Below are 15,254 nucleotides of genomic sequence, written 5' to 3' on the forward strand. Positions count from 1 at the left end.
ATTATTATATAACATCCTTACTATATTGCTATCTGTTCATTTTTATTGTGAAAAGCATGTCACCTGATTCTGCCACAGAGAGCTTGAATCCCCAATTATATGACCATTTTTCAACATTATCTATGGCTTTCTGAATACTGATGTAAACTTCAAGGACTTAAGGTAAATTTGTTCCCCTTTTCCAAATTGCTCCATCACCTGCGTGTGGTCAATACCAGTGTTCTCCGAGACATTTATTGATCATAATGTTAAATAGTATGGGACTATAGTATAGTATTCCATTATCAATCCTATACACATCAGAAATTTCAAATCCTACTTTTACTTTAAAAGTTCTATTTTAGATAAATTGTCACCCAGGTGCACAGCTTTCCATTGATACAAACCTTGTTCATTTTTTATCAACAGTCCCTCTTCCCACACAGAATCATAAGCTTTTTATATATTGGGATGGCAGGTATGCCATCCCGCCAAGTTACGCCTTGTCAAGTACACTATAACCATGACGTCCTTCATAAACTGTTTCTTCTCAACTTCATTGCTTACTTTACCTAGAGCATTTTAGCGAGTTGAAATTTCGGATTCAAGTTGAACACAATCGCGTGGCGTGATCTACACGGAAGCGCAGGTGATGCGTTTCTATAGGGAATGGGGATGTGACGCCATCAACAGTTGACGTTAGCGAGTTGAAATGCCGGTTCCACGTGCCAGTCTACTGTGGAGTGACAGTATTGCTGCTAGTCGTTTGTACGCGTGCCAGTTTATAGTCCCTGAAAGCTTTTCGTGCCGATCAGGCGCTCGACAACAGCAAGGAAAGTATGTTATTCATGCCACCTGTGTGAGGCAGAATCAACTCCACACAAACTACCCACGAATGAAATCCCTTCACACAAATGAACGTTTTTGGTGGTCTCTTGACAATTATATAAAATTATATGAATTATATTAAATATATTGACACATAATAATTGTCTACACCAGCTTCAACCTCCCGTTTGCGTCTTACAATGGTGCACATTTTCACTGTAATATATTGACACATAAGTGCCTACACCAGCTTCAACCTCCCGTTTGCGTCTTACAATGGTGCACATTTTCACTGTAATTGGTATTTATTATAACGTTTCTCCAATACTAAAGTAGCGTAAGATAACACGAGGGGGCAAGAGCGAGCCTGCGAGTGCCCAGGACCGAGCACGCTCTCCGCGGATCATGATCCGCCAGAATATCAGAGTACGAATGCCTCTCCACCCAATCCAACTAAAATACATCACTAGATTTGATTCATCCCACTTGGCTTCATTTAGACTAGCATGTTCGTGAAAAAGTTTCTCAATTTAGGCCACTCACTTGTTCTTTTGAAGTTTTCAGCGGTTGTTCCCGCCACACGTTCTACGTGGAATCTGGCGTCCAGTTATCTCCGAGTGGAAGCGCAAAGCCAGCAGCGAACGGTGATGAACATCTACAGAAACACCTCCCACCTCTTGCACTTCCGTGTTTACACGTGCTTCCACCTGATCTCTCCGACGCCGTCGTGTGTTGACTACACAATTGTTTATTACAATGAATGTTTTAGGAAATTTAATGCAGTGAATGAAGCAAAAGCAGAGTTAGGACCGTTGCTTTCTCCTTTGGTAATGCACACCACCGCAGACCAACATGTTCACTTGCATCAGGTACTTGACTTTGACCGCACTTGACCTCAACTCAATCATTCATTTGTATGAACGTCAATATTTATTTACTTAGCTGCAATGAGTTGTTTTAGACAAATTTGTTGACTAGTGTCAACTTGCCTGTCTAAAGCCGTCCCCAAAGACTGAGTAAAAATGACTGAAACCAGTAAGCTAATAAAGTAAACAAACCAGCATGAGTTAGATCTTGAAACAAACCTTACTGATGCCACTTAAAATGCAAAAAAGGTTATTAATTAGCTAATAGATTTAAAGTTAAATCATGATGAAATGCATCCAGAATCATAATAACAGCAAGTAAATGAAGAAAGGAGTAGCTAATTTACATTTTCTCACGTCAGTACCCTACAGTGCTGAACAGAGGAAGGTTGGATCTGAGCTGCTGCTTTGACAGAGTCACTGCAGCGAATGCACACTGACATGTAAAGAGGGCAAATGCAGCACTGACAATGCAGCAAAAAAAAAAAAAACTTTAAAAATTTAGAAGGTTACAAAAGGGCACAAAATCACAGATTCTCTAGGCTCACCAGACAGTCAGCTCCTGCCTTCCTCTTGTCCTCTGTGTTGCAGTTGGTAAGAGGAGCTTCTGATGATGTATTACAGGACAGAATGTCCGCTGCCACAGCATGGCGATTGTCCATAGTTAGCTACCATCCTTGGACTGTTTACTTCCAACGGAGTACGGAGTGTGGCACAGTGGGTAAGGAACTGCGCTTGTAACCGAAAGGTCGCAGGTTCAAATCCCGGGTAAGGACACTGCCGTTGTACCCTTGAGCAAGGTACTTAACCTGCATTGCTTCAGTATATATCCAGCTGTATAAATGGATACAATGTAAAGTGCTATGTAAAAAGTTGTGTAAGTCGCTCTGGATAAGAGCGTCTGCTAAATGCCTGTAATGTAATGTACTTTAATTTGATCATTTCTTATATTTCAGGGTAAGGACCCATGATGTGGCACAGAGGAGGAGAGGCTGCTACATGAAAAAAACATCTTGGCAATGATGCGTGAACATAAATCCAATGTACACAGCTAGTTAGCAAGTTATATTTTAAGGCATTGCATCTTTGAAGCTATATATCGTCAGTTAAGTAATGACGTGAATATATATGTGAAAATTCATGAAAATGAGATGTTCTGGGTGAAACAACTGATAGTTTAATTACAAATGTTCAATACACAGAGATATATCAGTCATTTACATGATAGGCTTCCTGATAGATGATGAAAAATACAAAAAGATTGTCATTAAGTCAATTATTAGTGAATCCATAAATTATAAATGTGTGTTTGGGTATATTACTGAAGCTAAATAAGGGTGGAAAATTAACTTTTTAAAATTGTATTTTAGTTTTTTAACCAAATTCTACCAGCCACCACAGAATATTTTTTTTTTTCAAACAGCATTGCAAAATAAGGATTACGATACTTTACAGAAAGCGCATACGCAGTTATGTTTATGTTTTTCACCGGTGTGAAGCCGACAGACAGCACAAGCATAGATGCAGTACTTGATTCGTAAACAAGCAATTTACGAAACTTAAAAGTACAGTAACATTCAAACTAAAAAGGATTAAAATAATTTTAAATCACACAGTTAAGTAAAACTGTACTGAGATCCCAGCGTAAGTCTACCTTTGTGCCAGTGGTTGTGTCCACATGTGCCTTCCTCCACAACCTCTGCATCAGCAGCAATGGGGACATGGTGGAGCCAGATGTGGAGGGGGTCGACCATGAGGGGGAGGGTGAGAGCCATCTCTACCAACCAGACGACCAGCTGCCCGGAGACTATTTAAGAGACAGACTGGCAGCTGCCCTGTCTGCTCCTGGCACTGCCAACCCTGCAGACTGGCAGCTGCCCTGTCTGCTCCTGGCACTGCCAACCCTACAGACTGGCAGCTGCCCTGTTTTCTCCTGGTACTGCCAACTCTGCAGACTGGCAGCTGCCCTGTTTGCTCCTGGTACTGCCATCTCTGCAGACTGGCAGCTGCCCCATCAGCTCATGGTACTGCCAAACCTGCAGACTGGTAGCTGCCCTGTCTGCTCCTGGTACTGCCAACCCTGCAGACTGCCAGCTGCCCTGCCTGCTCCTGGCACTGCCATCTCTGCAGACTGGCAGCTTCCTCATCTGCTCCAGACACGGGGAGATGGGGTTCAGAGGGAGAACGATCCGATTCGGACACGGGGAGATGGGGTTCGGGGAGAGCGGGCTGGGTCTCAGACGCAGAGAGAGGGGGTTCAGGGCTGTCAGGAATCAGAGCACATGCTGCTCTGCTGCTGGAGTCTTTCTGATCTTCAGCATTGGCTTTTGGTAACGGATTGCAGGCTTGCTCGCCTTAGCTTTTGGAGGTACTTCCTGACTGCAAGGGCACTGCCAGCCTGCAACACCAGCAGCACACCCAGCACTCCCAGCACTCCCAGCACTCCCAGCACTATCCCAGCCACTGCTCCAGCAGAGAGAGGAGGGGCTAAGAGAGAAAGAGGGACTCATTAAGGAAAAATACAGCAGAGCAGGTAATAATCAGGCAGGAAGACTACAATAATAATATTAATAGCAACAACAATGATAATAACAACAACAAAAAGATAACAACAAGAACAATAACAATTATAATCCATTTACATTTAGCAAACATCCAGAGGGACTTACATAAAGGTTCATACAACAAGCAGATGCAAAGTTAGCAGTCTTACAAACTGTAGTAGCACATTAGTAGTAGGCACTGAAGTAACTATGTAAACCAACAATATAACAGGAAGTGCCAGCGTAGATGGGAGGAGACTGTGGATGTAGGGCTGAGTTGAAAATGTGCTATGAGGAGGGTGTTATGTATTTATTTGTTGCCATTTTTCTCCCCAATTTAGTCATTATATCAATTCTCTGTGTGTATCACACAGTCCTGCTCGATGTGCTATCCTCTGTCGGTCTGGGGAGGGTGTAGACTACCACATGCCGCCTCCAATACATGTGGAGTGGCCAGCCTCTTCATTTCACATGACAGCGAGGAGTTTCACTGGGAGAGAGTAACGCGTGTGGAGGTTCACGCTATCTCCCCCAGACGTCCTCGCTGCTGAACAGGGGAGCGACTTACACAACTTTTACCTTTTGTATCCATTTATACAGCTGGATATATACTGAAGCAATTCTGGTTAAGTACCTTGCTCAAGGGTACAACGGCAGTGTCCTACCCGGGAATCGAACCTGCGACCTTTCGGTTACAAGCCCAGTTCCTTACCCACTGTGCTACACCCCGTCTCCGTTCCTGATTGTTAATGCAACAATCAGGAATCATACCCTCACCAGCTTCCCACCCGCAAACACTGCCAATTGTGTTCGTAGGAACGTCTGACCAAGCTGGAAGTACCGCTGCCGGGGACTGAACCCGGGTCTCTGCGGCAGTAGGCGAGTGCTTATACTTCTACACATTGTGGTCCTTGATGTAAAGCAAAACATCCAGGGCTGCACCATTAGCCAGGTGAGCAGTGGAGTGGTGAGCAGAGGAGTGACAGGCAGGTAGATCAGGTGATGACAGAGGAAAGGAGCAGTGCTCTGTACCAGCTGGATGAGGCTGGTAGCACACAGAGTGTGACCAGCAGGAAGAGGTGCACTCCTGTACTAAAGCAGTGGGACTCTGAGATGGAGCCCTGGGGAACTCCTGCACTAAGCGCTAAGGTAAATGGTAAATGGACTGCATTTATATAGCGCTTTTATCCAAAGCGCTTTACAATTGATGCCTCTCATTCGCCAGAGCAGTTAGGGATTAGGGGTTAGGTGTCTTGCTCAAGGACACAAGGACACTTCGACACACCCAGGGCGGGGTTTGAACCGGCAACCCTCCGACTGCCAGACAATCGGTCTTACCTCCTGAGCTATGTCGCCCCTTCCTGCACTAAGCACTAAGGCAGTGGGACTCTGAGATGGAGCCCTGGGGAACTCCTGCACTAAGCACTAAGGCAGTGGGACTCTGAGATGGAGCCCTGGGGAACTCCAGTACAAAGGGTTAAGGCAGTAGGACTCTGGTATTGACCCATAGGGTACTCCTGCACTAAAGCAAAAAAGAATCTCCTGTTGGAAATACCTGAGATACTGCTTTGTGGGCCAGGGTTACCATCAAATGCAAAAGAGAGGTCAAGACAGGACAAGGAGGCAGTTTTTGCAGATCTGCATGATTCTGTTACTAGGGCTGAGACTATAGTGATTTTCTTTTATGCTCATTTAAGCCACTGCTCTTATATTTCCTTTGTGCAAACCCGCTTAAAGGCATTACAGAGCATTTCCTTCAGCTTCATAGACAGTGGCAGCCTGAACCCAAAATAATATTAGATTAGACAGATAAAGGTGAAAACTGAGGCTATAGGCCCTTTTCAGTCTTTCTGCTGCCAGGTATACTATTAAGTAAATTCAGTGTTATTGTAAAAATATACTCATTTTATGCTAATTCTGTTGGAATTGTGGATTAATTAAAAGCAAATACCCACCAGACAGCAGTCTGTCTCATTGCCAATCATTTCCAGGCTTTAGAGAGGCCTTAGACATTGTTTGATAAATGTTTCACTCAGAAATTAGGGGAAACAAATACTTAAAAATAGATAAAACTAAGCTACATCTTAGAAATCATGGCTAAAGCTTTGTGCTTCTAGTGTACAGTGCACTCAAGGGGACAAAAGACGATAATGATAAAATTTGAGGCATTGGCTCGGATGCGCTAAATTAAGTTAACCATCTCTTACACTTGCCAGTGGTGCCAAACCAAAACAATTAACAGAGGTGAGAATTTAGTACACAAATGTGTAATAAAAGTTGGGTAATGACTTTAATCAGTAATATTTTATTATTTTTACATTATTTATTTTATATTAATATTATTATTATCATCTTTATTTTCCCAAAGGCCATAACTCAGTGGAATAACAGAGTGGACCAATAGGATGCTGAGCCCTGCATCTGCACAAACACACAGATGTGAAGAGGAGGACCATACCTGAGACTTGCACAGAGACAGAGCTGATGATCCTGTTGGTCTCAGGATCGGTCACCTTGTAGACTCCAGCATCCTCCATTGTCACACTCCTCAGCAAAAGGGTGTAGTTCTGGGCCAGAAGCTCACATCTCTGAACACAACGCTCCCCATACCTGGCTGGGCCTTTATTTGCATCGAGCATCAGCACCTCATCTGAACCAAGGCCTGCACTGAATGTTACCCTCACTGGGTCTGCGGCATAGAGCGGTATGGAGAGCAAACCACCGGCCTTCACTGTGAGGTTCTGGGGTGGGTGGCCTGTGAGGGCAGGGAACTCATTTACATATTTGCATATTTTACACTTTCATGTACATTTACAGGGGATATGAACACATTATCAATAGCAGTCAGCTTGTTAATGTAAAAAGGTATTAATTATACAGGGAAAATTAAGTCATCCAAAAAATTACTGGAGTCATTTTTCATCATATTCAAGGAACATTATGTAATATTTCTTTAAATTATGAAATATTGTTACACTCGCTCTGATTAAAATTACCACAAGAAAAAATAAATACACATCTGACACACTTACACACCTGAGCTGATCAGCTCCCCTATAAAACTGAAGATCTAAAGTGAATTTTACCTGTAACAACGAGTCTGACAGAATCTGGTTTCCCCCTCTCTTTTGGACTGTTGTAGAAGCACTGATAGTCGCCTTCATCTGAAAACCGTGTCTCTCTGATGGTTAAAGACATGTTTCCATAGAGGGCTTGTTCTGGGGAAACTGAAGCTCTGTTCTCGAACTCGGGTCCATATGTGATGGTGTTCTTATGGAGTTGAAAAACGTTCTCTCCACCTCTCTTCCAGAGGATATCCAGATCACCAGCACGCGCTCGATTATTAGTGATCCCAAAGCAAGGAAGACTGACGGACATTCCCATGGCTATGAGAACACCTGATGGGGCTGAGAGAGAAAGAGAGAAATAATCTGAGGGACACTGGTTGACCACCACAAATATATTTATTTTAATTATTTATTAATTTCTATCTTTTTATTTTTATTTTTGTTTTTTTTACATTATTATTATTATTACTATTATAATAATAATAATAATTATTATTATTATTTTTTTTTAAATTATTGTTATTGTTGTTGTTGTTGTTGTATATCCTACCCGCTGTGGCCATTGCCACACTGTTGATTGCATTGTTGTCGTTACCACAATGTTGTTTGTATTTCATGTTTCTTATTCCTGTTTCTACGTGTACGTTTTGGCAATAAGTACAAGTGTATTTCATGCCAATAAAGCATTTTGAATTTGAATTTGAATTTGAATTTGAAAGAGAGATTTACAAAGCACTCCTGGCATACAGGAATTGAACAGCTCAACCATGTTGCTTGAGGTAGATGAAGGCCCTGATGCAGCATATGCTGTCTACTGCATACCACCCAAGGCTTGTGGGTTTTATACAGACTAGAATGATCCTGTCCCCCCAACAACAACCCTAAGAATAATAACAGTAATATCCTTTGAAAAAAAAAACCTTTTTGGCCTATCAAATCCATAAACACAAAAAACGTGCACTAAATCTGTAGGAAAAAAGGCGACATGCACTTACCTCCAATTTCTAGTTTCACAACTGAAAGAATGGTCTTATCCTTGTACTGGCATGTGTAAATGCCGAGGTCACTGTAAACCACAGGACTGAGGGTGAGGCTGTAGTTTCCTGGCTCTGTTAGGTGGAAGGATTCCACCCGTCCCTGGAAGTCGTTTCCTGGGGAAAAGGATCCGGTGTGGAGTTCGGCCACAAGGAGCCAGTCAGGATACTCATACTGCTGAAACCGCCACTCCACATCCCTGCTGGGGTCTCCATGGCAGGGGAGAGTGAGGGAATCGCCGACATTCCCAGATAAATCCACACGGCTTGGAGATGCTGGCGAGGCTGGGAGAGGGAGAACGATAGTTTTCAATTCCCCACTTCTCCCATCAATTACAGAGCTACCTGGTGCCGGTTTTGAAATGTCTCTCATCTAATCTGCCTTAAACGACTCATCAGACCTTGTGAAACCACAGACCTTTATTTATGCAAAATGTATGTATGTAGCCTGTACGAACAGTCCTGGAGGTGTTCGTTTACCTGGCCTCTAACTGGGAGACGGTCCGCTCCGTCAGGAATATGCTCCAGACTATCAGCCAGAAGCTGGCCGCTGTAAGTCTTGGTCTCAACATAATTAAGACGGCAGTGTAGTATGATGGATAAGGAGCTGGTCTTGTAACCTGAAGGTCACAGGTTCAATTTCCAAGTAGGGCACTGCCATTGTACCGTATATGCAGGTATCAGTATACATCCAGCTGCATAAATGGATGAAGTGTAAATGCTATGTGAGTCACTCTCGTTAAGAGCGTCTGCTAATGTAATGGAACAACTACAAAACACAGCTCTGATAAGGTACAATACTTATTGTACCTTATCAGATGTTGTATCTGATCAGTATTTGTGGCCAAAGTTACTCACCCAACAGAAGCCCAAGAAGGACGCCAAAACTTGTCATTCTCATGTCCGGCAGGGATTGTTACTGAAAGATCTGAAAATGTAATGTTGGAAGAAAAAGAACATATGTGAAATTTCCTTAATTGCCACTGTGACTTTGAAACGGACTCTCTAGTAAATCACAACAGAAGCAGGAAGAGACGTCTCTTCTCCGCTGTGGCTCAGCTGGCTAGCTCTGATAGTCTGGCTGAAGACAAACCCTTAACAAAACCTTTCACACCGTGAAAATTTGGTTGGGTGTAGAAGATTTCACATGTTGGTGATGGTTGCATGCTGAAAGGCTGCATGTTGAAATTTTGGAAGAGTGTTAAAGTTTTTGTGAGTTGCTTGTCTTTGGCTTAATGGCGGGTTGTAAACTTGTGTAAAGGCACATCTTGCCACCTACTGTAACAAAGTGTGTAGTACCATGCTGATTACATTATTGATTTACATTATATATATTAACCCTCTATTTTCATTGTTTAAATAACGCCCTGTTTAACTCCCACTGTTTATCCCCAATCTCCAACAATCCTTTGATGCTCCATTCTCTGCCAATTTCACCCATCCTTCCACAAAGTCTCTCTTTCAGCATCGTATTTCTTGCATTCTAAGAGCACGTTCTACGTTTTCTGTACATTTACATATCTCACATTTATCAGATGCTCTCTTATGATATAAAGTGTTGCATTTAATCCTGTGTGTCCAAATCTAAGCCAAGAGAGAGTAACATCTTCTCTCCTGCGTCTTCCTGTATGATTTTACTTTAACAAATCTCTGTATCTTGTAATATTCCCAACCCTTGGAAGGCATATCCTGCATTTGTTGCTGTGTTTTATTAGTGATGTTGCCTCACCCTCACTGTTCAATTTCAGAGCTTGTTTATCCATTTTATCATCCATTTTCTACTGTAAGAATGCATAACTATACACAGGAACTTTGGGGCCTCTGGCTCCCAGGCTTTTTGGTCAACCAAGGAAGTATGTGCCTGTCCCTTCCCTCTTGTGACCCTGCAATAAACTCTCTGCGTGGTCAATTAAGCATCAGCTTGCAAGGAACACCCCCTTTTTGGAGTAATGGGGAGCTCGATTAACAAGCTTAAACATTAACACAGTAATCAATGGTCTATCTGTTCACATTTCATTGACTGCTCCAATACCGCAAGCCAATCAAATGTTTGCGTGGCCAAAATAATAAAATAGTAAACCAATCACATTACAGAGATCGCACGTGGGGTTCCGTCGTGTCAGTGACTTTTGAGCATAAAAGTAATCAAAAAACTTAATAACTTTGACACTGACATCAAAGTATAGCATAGAATAAAATTTTAAATACCTGTTTAGGTTATTTTATTGCTGTTTGTTGCTGTGTTTTGTTTGTTATGTGTATGTTGGTGTGGAATAGCAAATTCCTTGACCTTGTAGTTTATGTGACTAATGTAACGAATTAACCGAGTAACATAGTGTAGCGTATCAGTAACCAATAACGCGAACCTTCGTTAAATGGTAGTAGTGCCAGCCTCTTATGTTTAGCCATTGCAAAATCATAATTTCCTCGAATATTCTTATTCATCATATTACACAAATTATTGTTTTCAATTAACCTGTTACCAACTCATTATCATAACCAATTAATGTATATTCTTTATTTCTAAACTGTTGTCGTGTCCGTGTTAAATCTATAAGTTGGGCTATACTGACATCTCAAATTCTGATTGGTTGTTGAAACTCCATTCATCTGAGTAAACCTCACAACACTATGCTTGAAGTCCAACATGAGCAGAAATGCAACAGAAATCTACATCTATGCCCAATCGTGGGAGGTTTAACGCAAACACTGATAGGTTAACAGGTTGCGTCTGAACGTTTGGGCTCAGGTTGAGCTTAATATTGCAGAAGTGGAGTCTGAACAGATTACCACTCTGTCTGGTTTTACACCCATTGCAGGGTAAAATTACGGCTATTATTTCTGCTGTGTACACTGATAAGCGGTTAGAAATTATTTTGCATATACTTGAATCTGATTCTGGGATACACACACCAGCACCTACATGTCCATCACTTGGGTCTTTAGAACCATCTGTGTAGACCAAGTAGTTGTAATATCTGTTTTTTAGATACATTTCCATTATATATTCAATTTAATGAATTTGCCTCTCTGACAACTCTTTTTTTCTGCTTAATTGCAAGTCTATTTTTAGGGTCAGGATATATCCATGGAGGTACATTACCTAACACCACGGTAGGGCTGTATCAAATTTTATTCATTACACAATATTCTATTTTTTGGCCCACAGTCCACCCAAATCCTCTCCATGCACATTCCGGGTATTCCCAGTATCCCCATTCCCAGCCATTTTGGAGCCCCACTGATGCAACATCTCCCTTTTCTGTTCCTTGCAGTTTAACCCAGTATGCCAACGATCACTCAGTTCTCCTTAAGTGTAGAGATAATTCACCAATTTCGATAAGTTAATCATTTATGGGAGTTGTTCTAGATGCACCTGTACTTAGTGCTCTGCACTGTACTCAGTCAATGGTTTCTGATGCAGAGTTAGTTGCTGCTCCATATATTACACAAGAATAATCAGCGGCAGATCTCATTAGAGACAGATATGCAGCACTGACTCTTTGTCATGCAAAGTCATATCCAGAAACACATCTCACAAGGTTTAATTTTTCCTTTTTCCTTTTAGTCTCTATAGGATTTATATGATTTTTCTGTGTATATTTTTAATCAAGCCACCATCTTAAGTATTTAAAGTCTTTCACCCTCTCCAATGATTATTATATAACATCCATATTATATTGCATATTCTTGTGAAAGGCATGTCGCCTGATTCCGCCACAGAGAGTTTGAATCCCCAATCATATGACAGTTTTTCAACATTATCTATGGCTTTCTGAATACTGAGGTAAATTTCCAGGACAATCAAGGTATTTTTTTCCCTTTTCCAAATGGCTCCATCACACACCGGTTCCAAGTGCCAGTCTACTTTGGAGTGACAGTACGGCTGCTGGTCGTGTCAGGGTGCGTGCGTGGGTTAGGACCCAAACGCAGAGGGGGGAAAACTCAAAACTCCAAATGGTAATTGAAACAAAGACTTTACTTAAAACAGGACAAAAGGGAACACAAGGCCTCGCAGGGCAACTCTTCACCAACACAAAGGAAAACTCCAAAAACACAGGGAACACAGGAAATCCAAAAGTCCAAAACACATGGAAAACAGAACCTTGGCAGGAACACATGGGACAGGAACATGACCGGAAGCACGCACACACAAAACCACAACCAAGGATCCAGCACCTGAGTCAAGGAAGAAGGAACTTAAATAGGACAGACACTGACGAGACACAGGAGGGCACCATGAACAATCAGGCCACAGAGAGGGAAGGGAAAACGAAACAACCAAAAACCAATAATTGAACAATTGAAAACAATAATACCATTAAACGTGGTACAAGCAGGACACAAAACAGAAGTGCCGCCATCTGGCGGCCCAACAAGGGAAACACAGACAGGACCACAGAACCATGACAGGTCGTTCGTACGCGGGCCAGTTTATAGTCCGTGAATTGCTGTCGTGTCGATGAGGCGCACGACTACAATAAGGGAAGTATGTTATTCATGCCACCTGTGTGAGGCAGAATCAACACCCAAGTCATCCACAGCAGCACACAAACTACCCAAGACTGAAATCCCTTCACACAAATGAACGTTTTCTAATGGTCTCTTGACAATTATCTAAAATATATTGAAACATAAAAATTGCTTACTCCAGCTTTAACCTCCCGTTTGCGTCTTACAATGGTGTACATTCTCATTGCAAATGGAATTAATTATAACATTTCTCCAATACTGAAGTAGCTTACGATAACACAAGAGGAGGCAAGGGCCAGCTGGGAGCTCCGAGCTCAAGTTCGCGAGTTCGCAGGAGACCACCGAACACGCCCTGCGCGGATCTTGACCGTGAGACTTCAGACTACGAATGCCTCTCCACCCAATCCAACTAAAATATATAACTAGATAATAATCGCTGGTGTACTATGGAAAACAGTAATAATAATAAAAACAATGACAAGCCGCACATTTGGTCATGAACTTTCTTATGCTAGTTCGGTTACTTTCGGTTTCCAAACCCCCTATGTTCATGCATTCAGAGAACTTTAATTAATCCAACTTGGCTTCCTTTAGCATGTTCGTGAAAAAGTTTCACATTTTAGCTCACTCACTTGTTTTTTTGAAGTTTTTACCGCCGCTCGTTCTACATGGAATGAGGCGTATTGGTTTCCGTAAGTGGTAGCTCAAAAGCAGGACCGTTCACCGAGTTGTATATAGCAAAAACCTTCCGCCTCTCTTGCACTTCCGTGTTTATGTTGCGCACAACTGCTCTCACCCGAGATCTCCGACGCCGTCGTGTGTTGACTACACAATTGTTTATTACAATGAAAGTTTTAGGAAACTTCATGCAGTGAATGAAGTAAAAGCAGAGTTAGGACCGTTGCTTTCTCCTTTGGTAATGCACACCACCGCAGACCAACATGTTCACATGCATCAGGTACTTGACTTTGACCGCATTTGACCTCAACTCAATAATTTATTTTTATGAATGTCATAATATGTTTATAGCTACATTTAATAGTTTCATACACATTTGTTGAATTGTGTTAAGTTGCCTGTCTAAAGCCATCTCCAAAGACTGAGTAAATATCACTGAATCCAGTAAGCCAACAAAGTTAACAAACCAGCATGAGTTAGATCTTGAAACAAAAAAGACTGATGTCATTTAAAATACAAAATAGTTTATTAATTAACCAATAGACTTAAAGTAAAATCACGATGACATGCATCCAGAATCATAAAAACAGAAAGTACATGAATAAAGCAGTAGCTCATTTACATTTGCTCACGTCAGTACCCTACAGTGCTGAACAGAGGAAGGTTGGATCTGTGCTGCTGCTTTGACAGAGTCACTGCAGGGAATGCACACTGACATGTAAAGAGGGCAAATGCAGCACTGACAAAAACAGCAAAAAACTGTTTAAAAATGAAAAAGTCACAAATGGGCACAAAAGCACAGATTCTCTAGGCTCACCAGATAGTCAGCTCCTGCCTTCATTACATTACATTTATTTGGCAGACGCTTTTATCCAAAGCGACGTACAAAAAGTGCATTTCATGGTCATAGACAACCATTAAACACAGGTTCAGTAAGGTACAACACTTATTTTGTACAGCTATTTCTAGCCAAGAACACAGTTTAGTTCACACAGTGAACACTATTCAGACCTAACCTCTGCAAAGCCAACTAGGCAGAAGAATAAGCTACAGTATTAGGACAAATACAATTTACCAAAAAGTGCTGGGATGGGGCAACATGTAACAAGTATCATGAAAAAAAGGGGGGGGGGGATTTAGAGTGAGCCTTCCTCTTGTCCACTGTGTTGCTCCTCTGCTGTTGGATCCGTTCTGACCTCAATCAGAACTTCAGTTGCTTGGACTGCAGGCTTTGCTGGCTTTCGCTTTTTGAGGTACTTCCAGAAAGCAAAGGCCCCCAACACCAGCAGCACCAGCACTCCCACCACTCCCAGCACTGTCCCAGCCACTGCTCCAGCACAGAGAGGAGGGGCTAAGAGGGAAAGAGGGACTCATTTAGGAGAAATGGAGCAGAGCAGGTAATAATCAGGCAGGAAGACTACAAAAATAATATTAATAACAATAATAATACATTTAGCAAACATCCTGAGGGACTTACAAAAATGCCCATTAGTATTAGGTACTGAAGTAACTATGTAAACCAACTATATAACAGGAAGTGCCAGCATAGGTGGGAGTGTGGATGTAGTGGTTTCAGTAGAAAATGTGCTTTGAGGAGGGTGGTGTTATTTATTTTATTGTTCTATCTGAAAAACAAAAGACGGAGCCTTGCTTTGGCACAAAAAAATTTGAAAGCTTATTTCCATTGTGGTCCTTGATGTAAAGCAAAACATCCAGGGCTGCACCATTAGCCAGGTGAGCAGTGGAGCGGTGAGCAGAGGAGTAACAGGCAGGTAGATCAGGTGA

At 42.0% G+C, this 15,254-nt stretch overlaps 2 protein-coding genes across 13 annotated transcripts in view; both read right to left on the reverse strand.

The window, feature by feature from the left end:
* Positions 1-15,254, reverse strand: part of LOC135255915 (CD276 antigen homolog) — a 105,574-nt gene that overhangs the window by 81,211 nt on the left and 9,109 nt on the right. Inside the window, exons 1-4 of one of the 8 annotated variants that reach the window (XR_010330313.1) lie at positions 13,424-13,599; positions 9,177-9,246; positions 8,280-8,603; positions 7,303-7,623 (exon numbers count right to left, since the gene is read on the reverse strand). Coding sequence is in view for 5 of the 8 variants with exons in the window: in XM_064337713.1 (XP_064193783.1) it covers positions 7,303-7,623; positions 8,280-8,603; positions 9,177-9,219 (688 nt within the window). In the remaining 3 variants the exon portion in view is untranslated. Of the gene's footprint in view, positions 1-1,350; positions 2,360-7,302; positions 7,624-8,279; positions 8,604-9,176; positions 9,247-13,279; positions 13,388-13,423; positions 13,736-15,254 lie in introns of those variants that run through there. The other 7 variants (XM_064337713.1, XM_064337715.1, XM_064337728.1 and 4 more) reach the window with 7 other exon arrangements.
* LOC135255907 (transmembrane protein 132C-like) overlaps positions 13,977-15,254 on the reverse strand; it is a 43,381-nt gene continuing 42,103 nt past the window's right edge. For all 5 annotated transcript variants that reach the window (XM_064337685.1, XM_064337683.1, XM_064337682.1 and 2 more), the window contains one exon: positions 13,977-14,820. The gene's annotated coding sequence lies outside the window, so the exon portion shown is untranslated. The remainder of the gene's footprint in view (positions 14,821-15,254) is intronic.

This window comes from Anguilla rostrata, chromosome 5, assembly GCF_018555375.3.
Source record: "Anguilla rostrata isolate EN2019 chromosome 5, ASM1855537v3, whole genome shotgun sequence".
Classification (NCBI taxonomy): domain Eukaryota; kingdom Metazoa; phylum Chordata; class Actinopteri; order Anguilliformes; family Anguillidae; genus Anguilla; species Anguilla rostrata.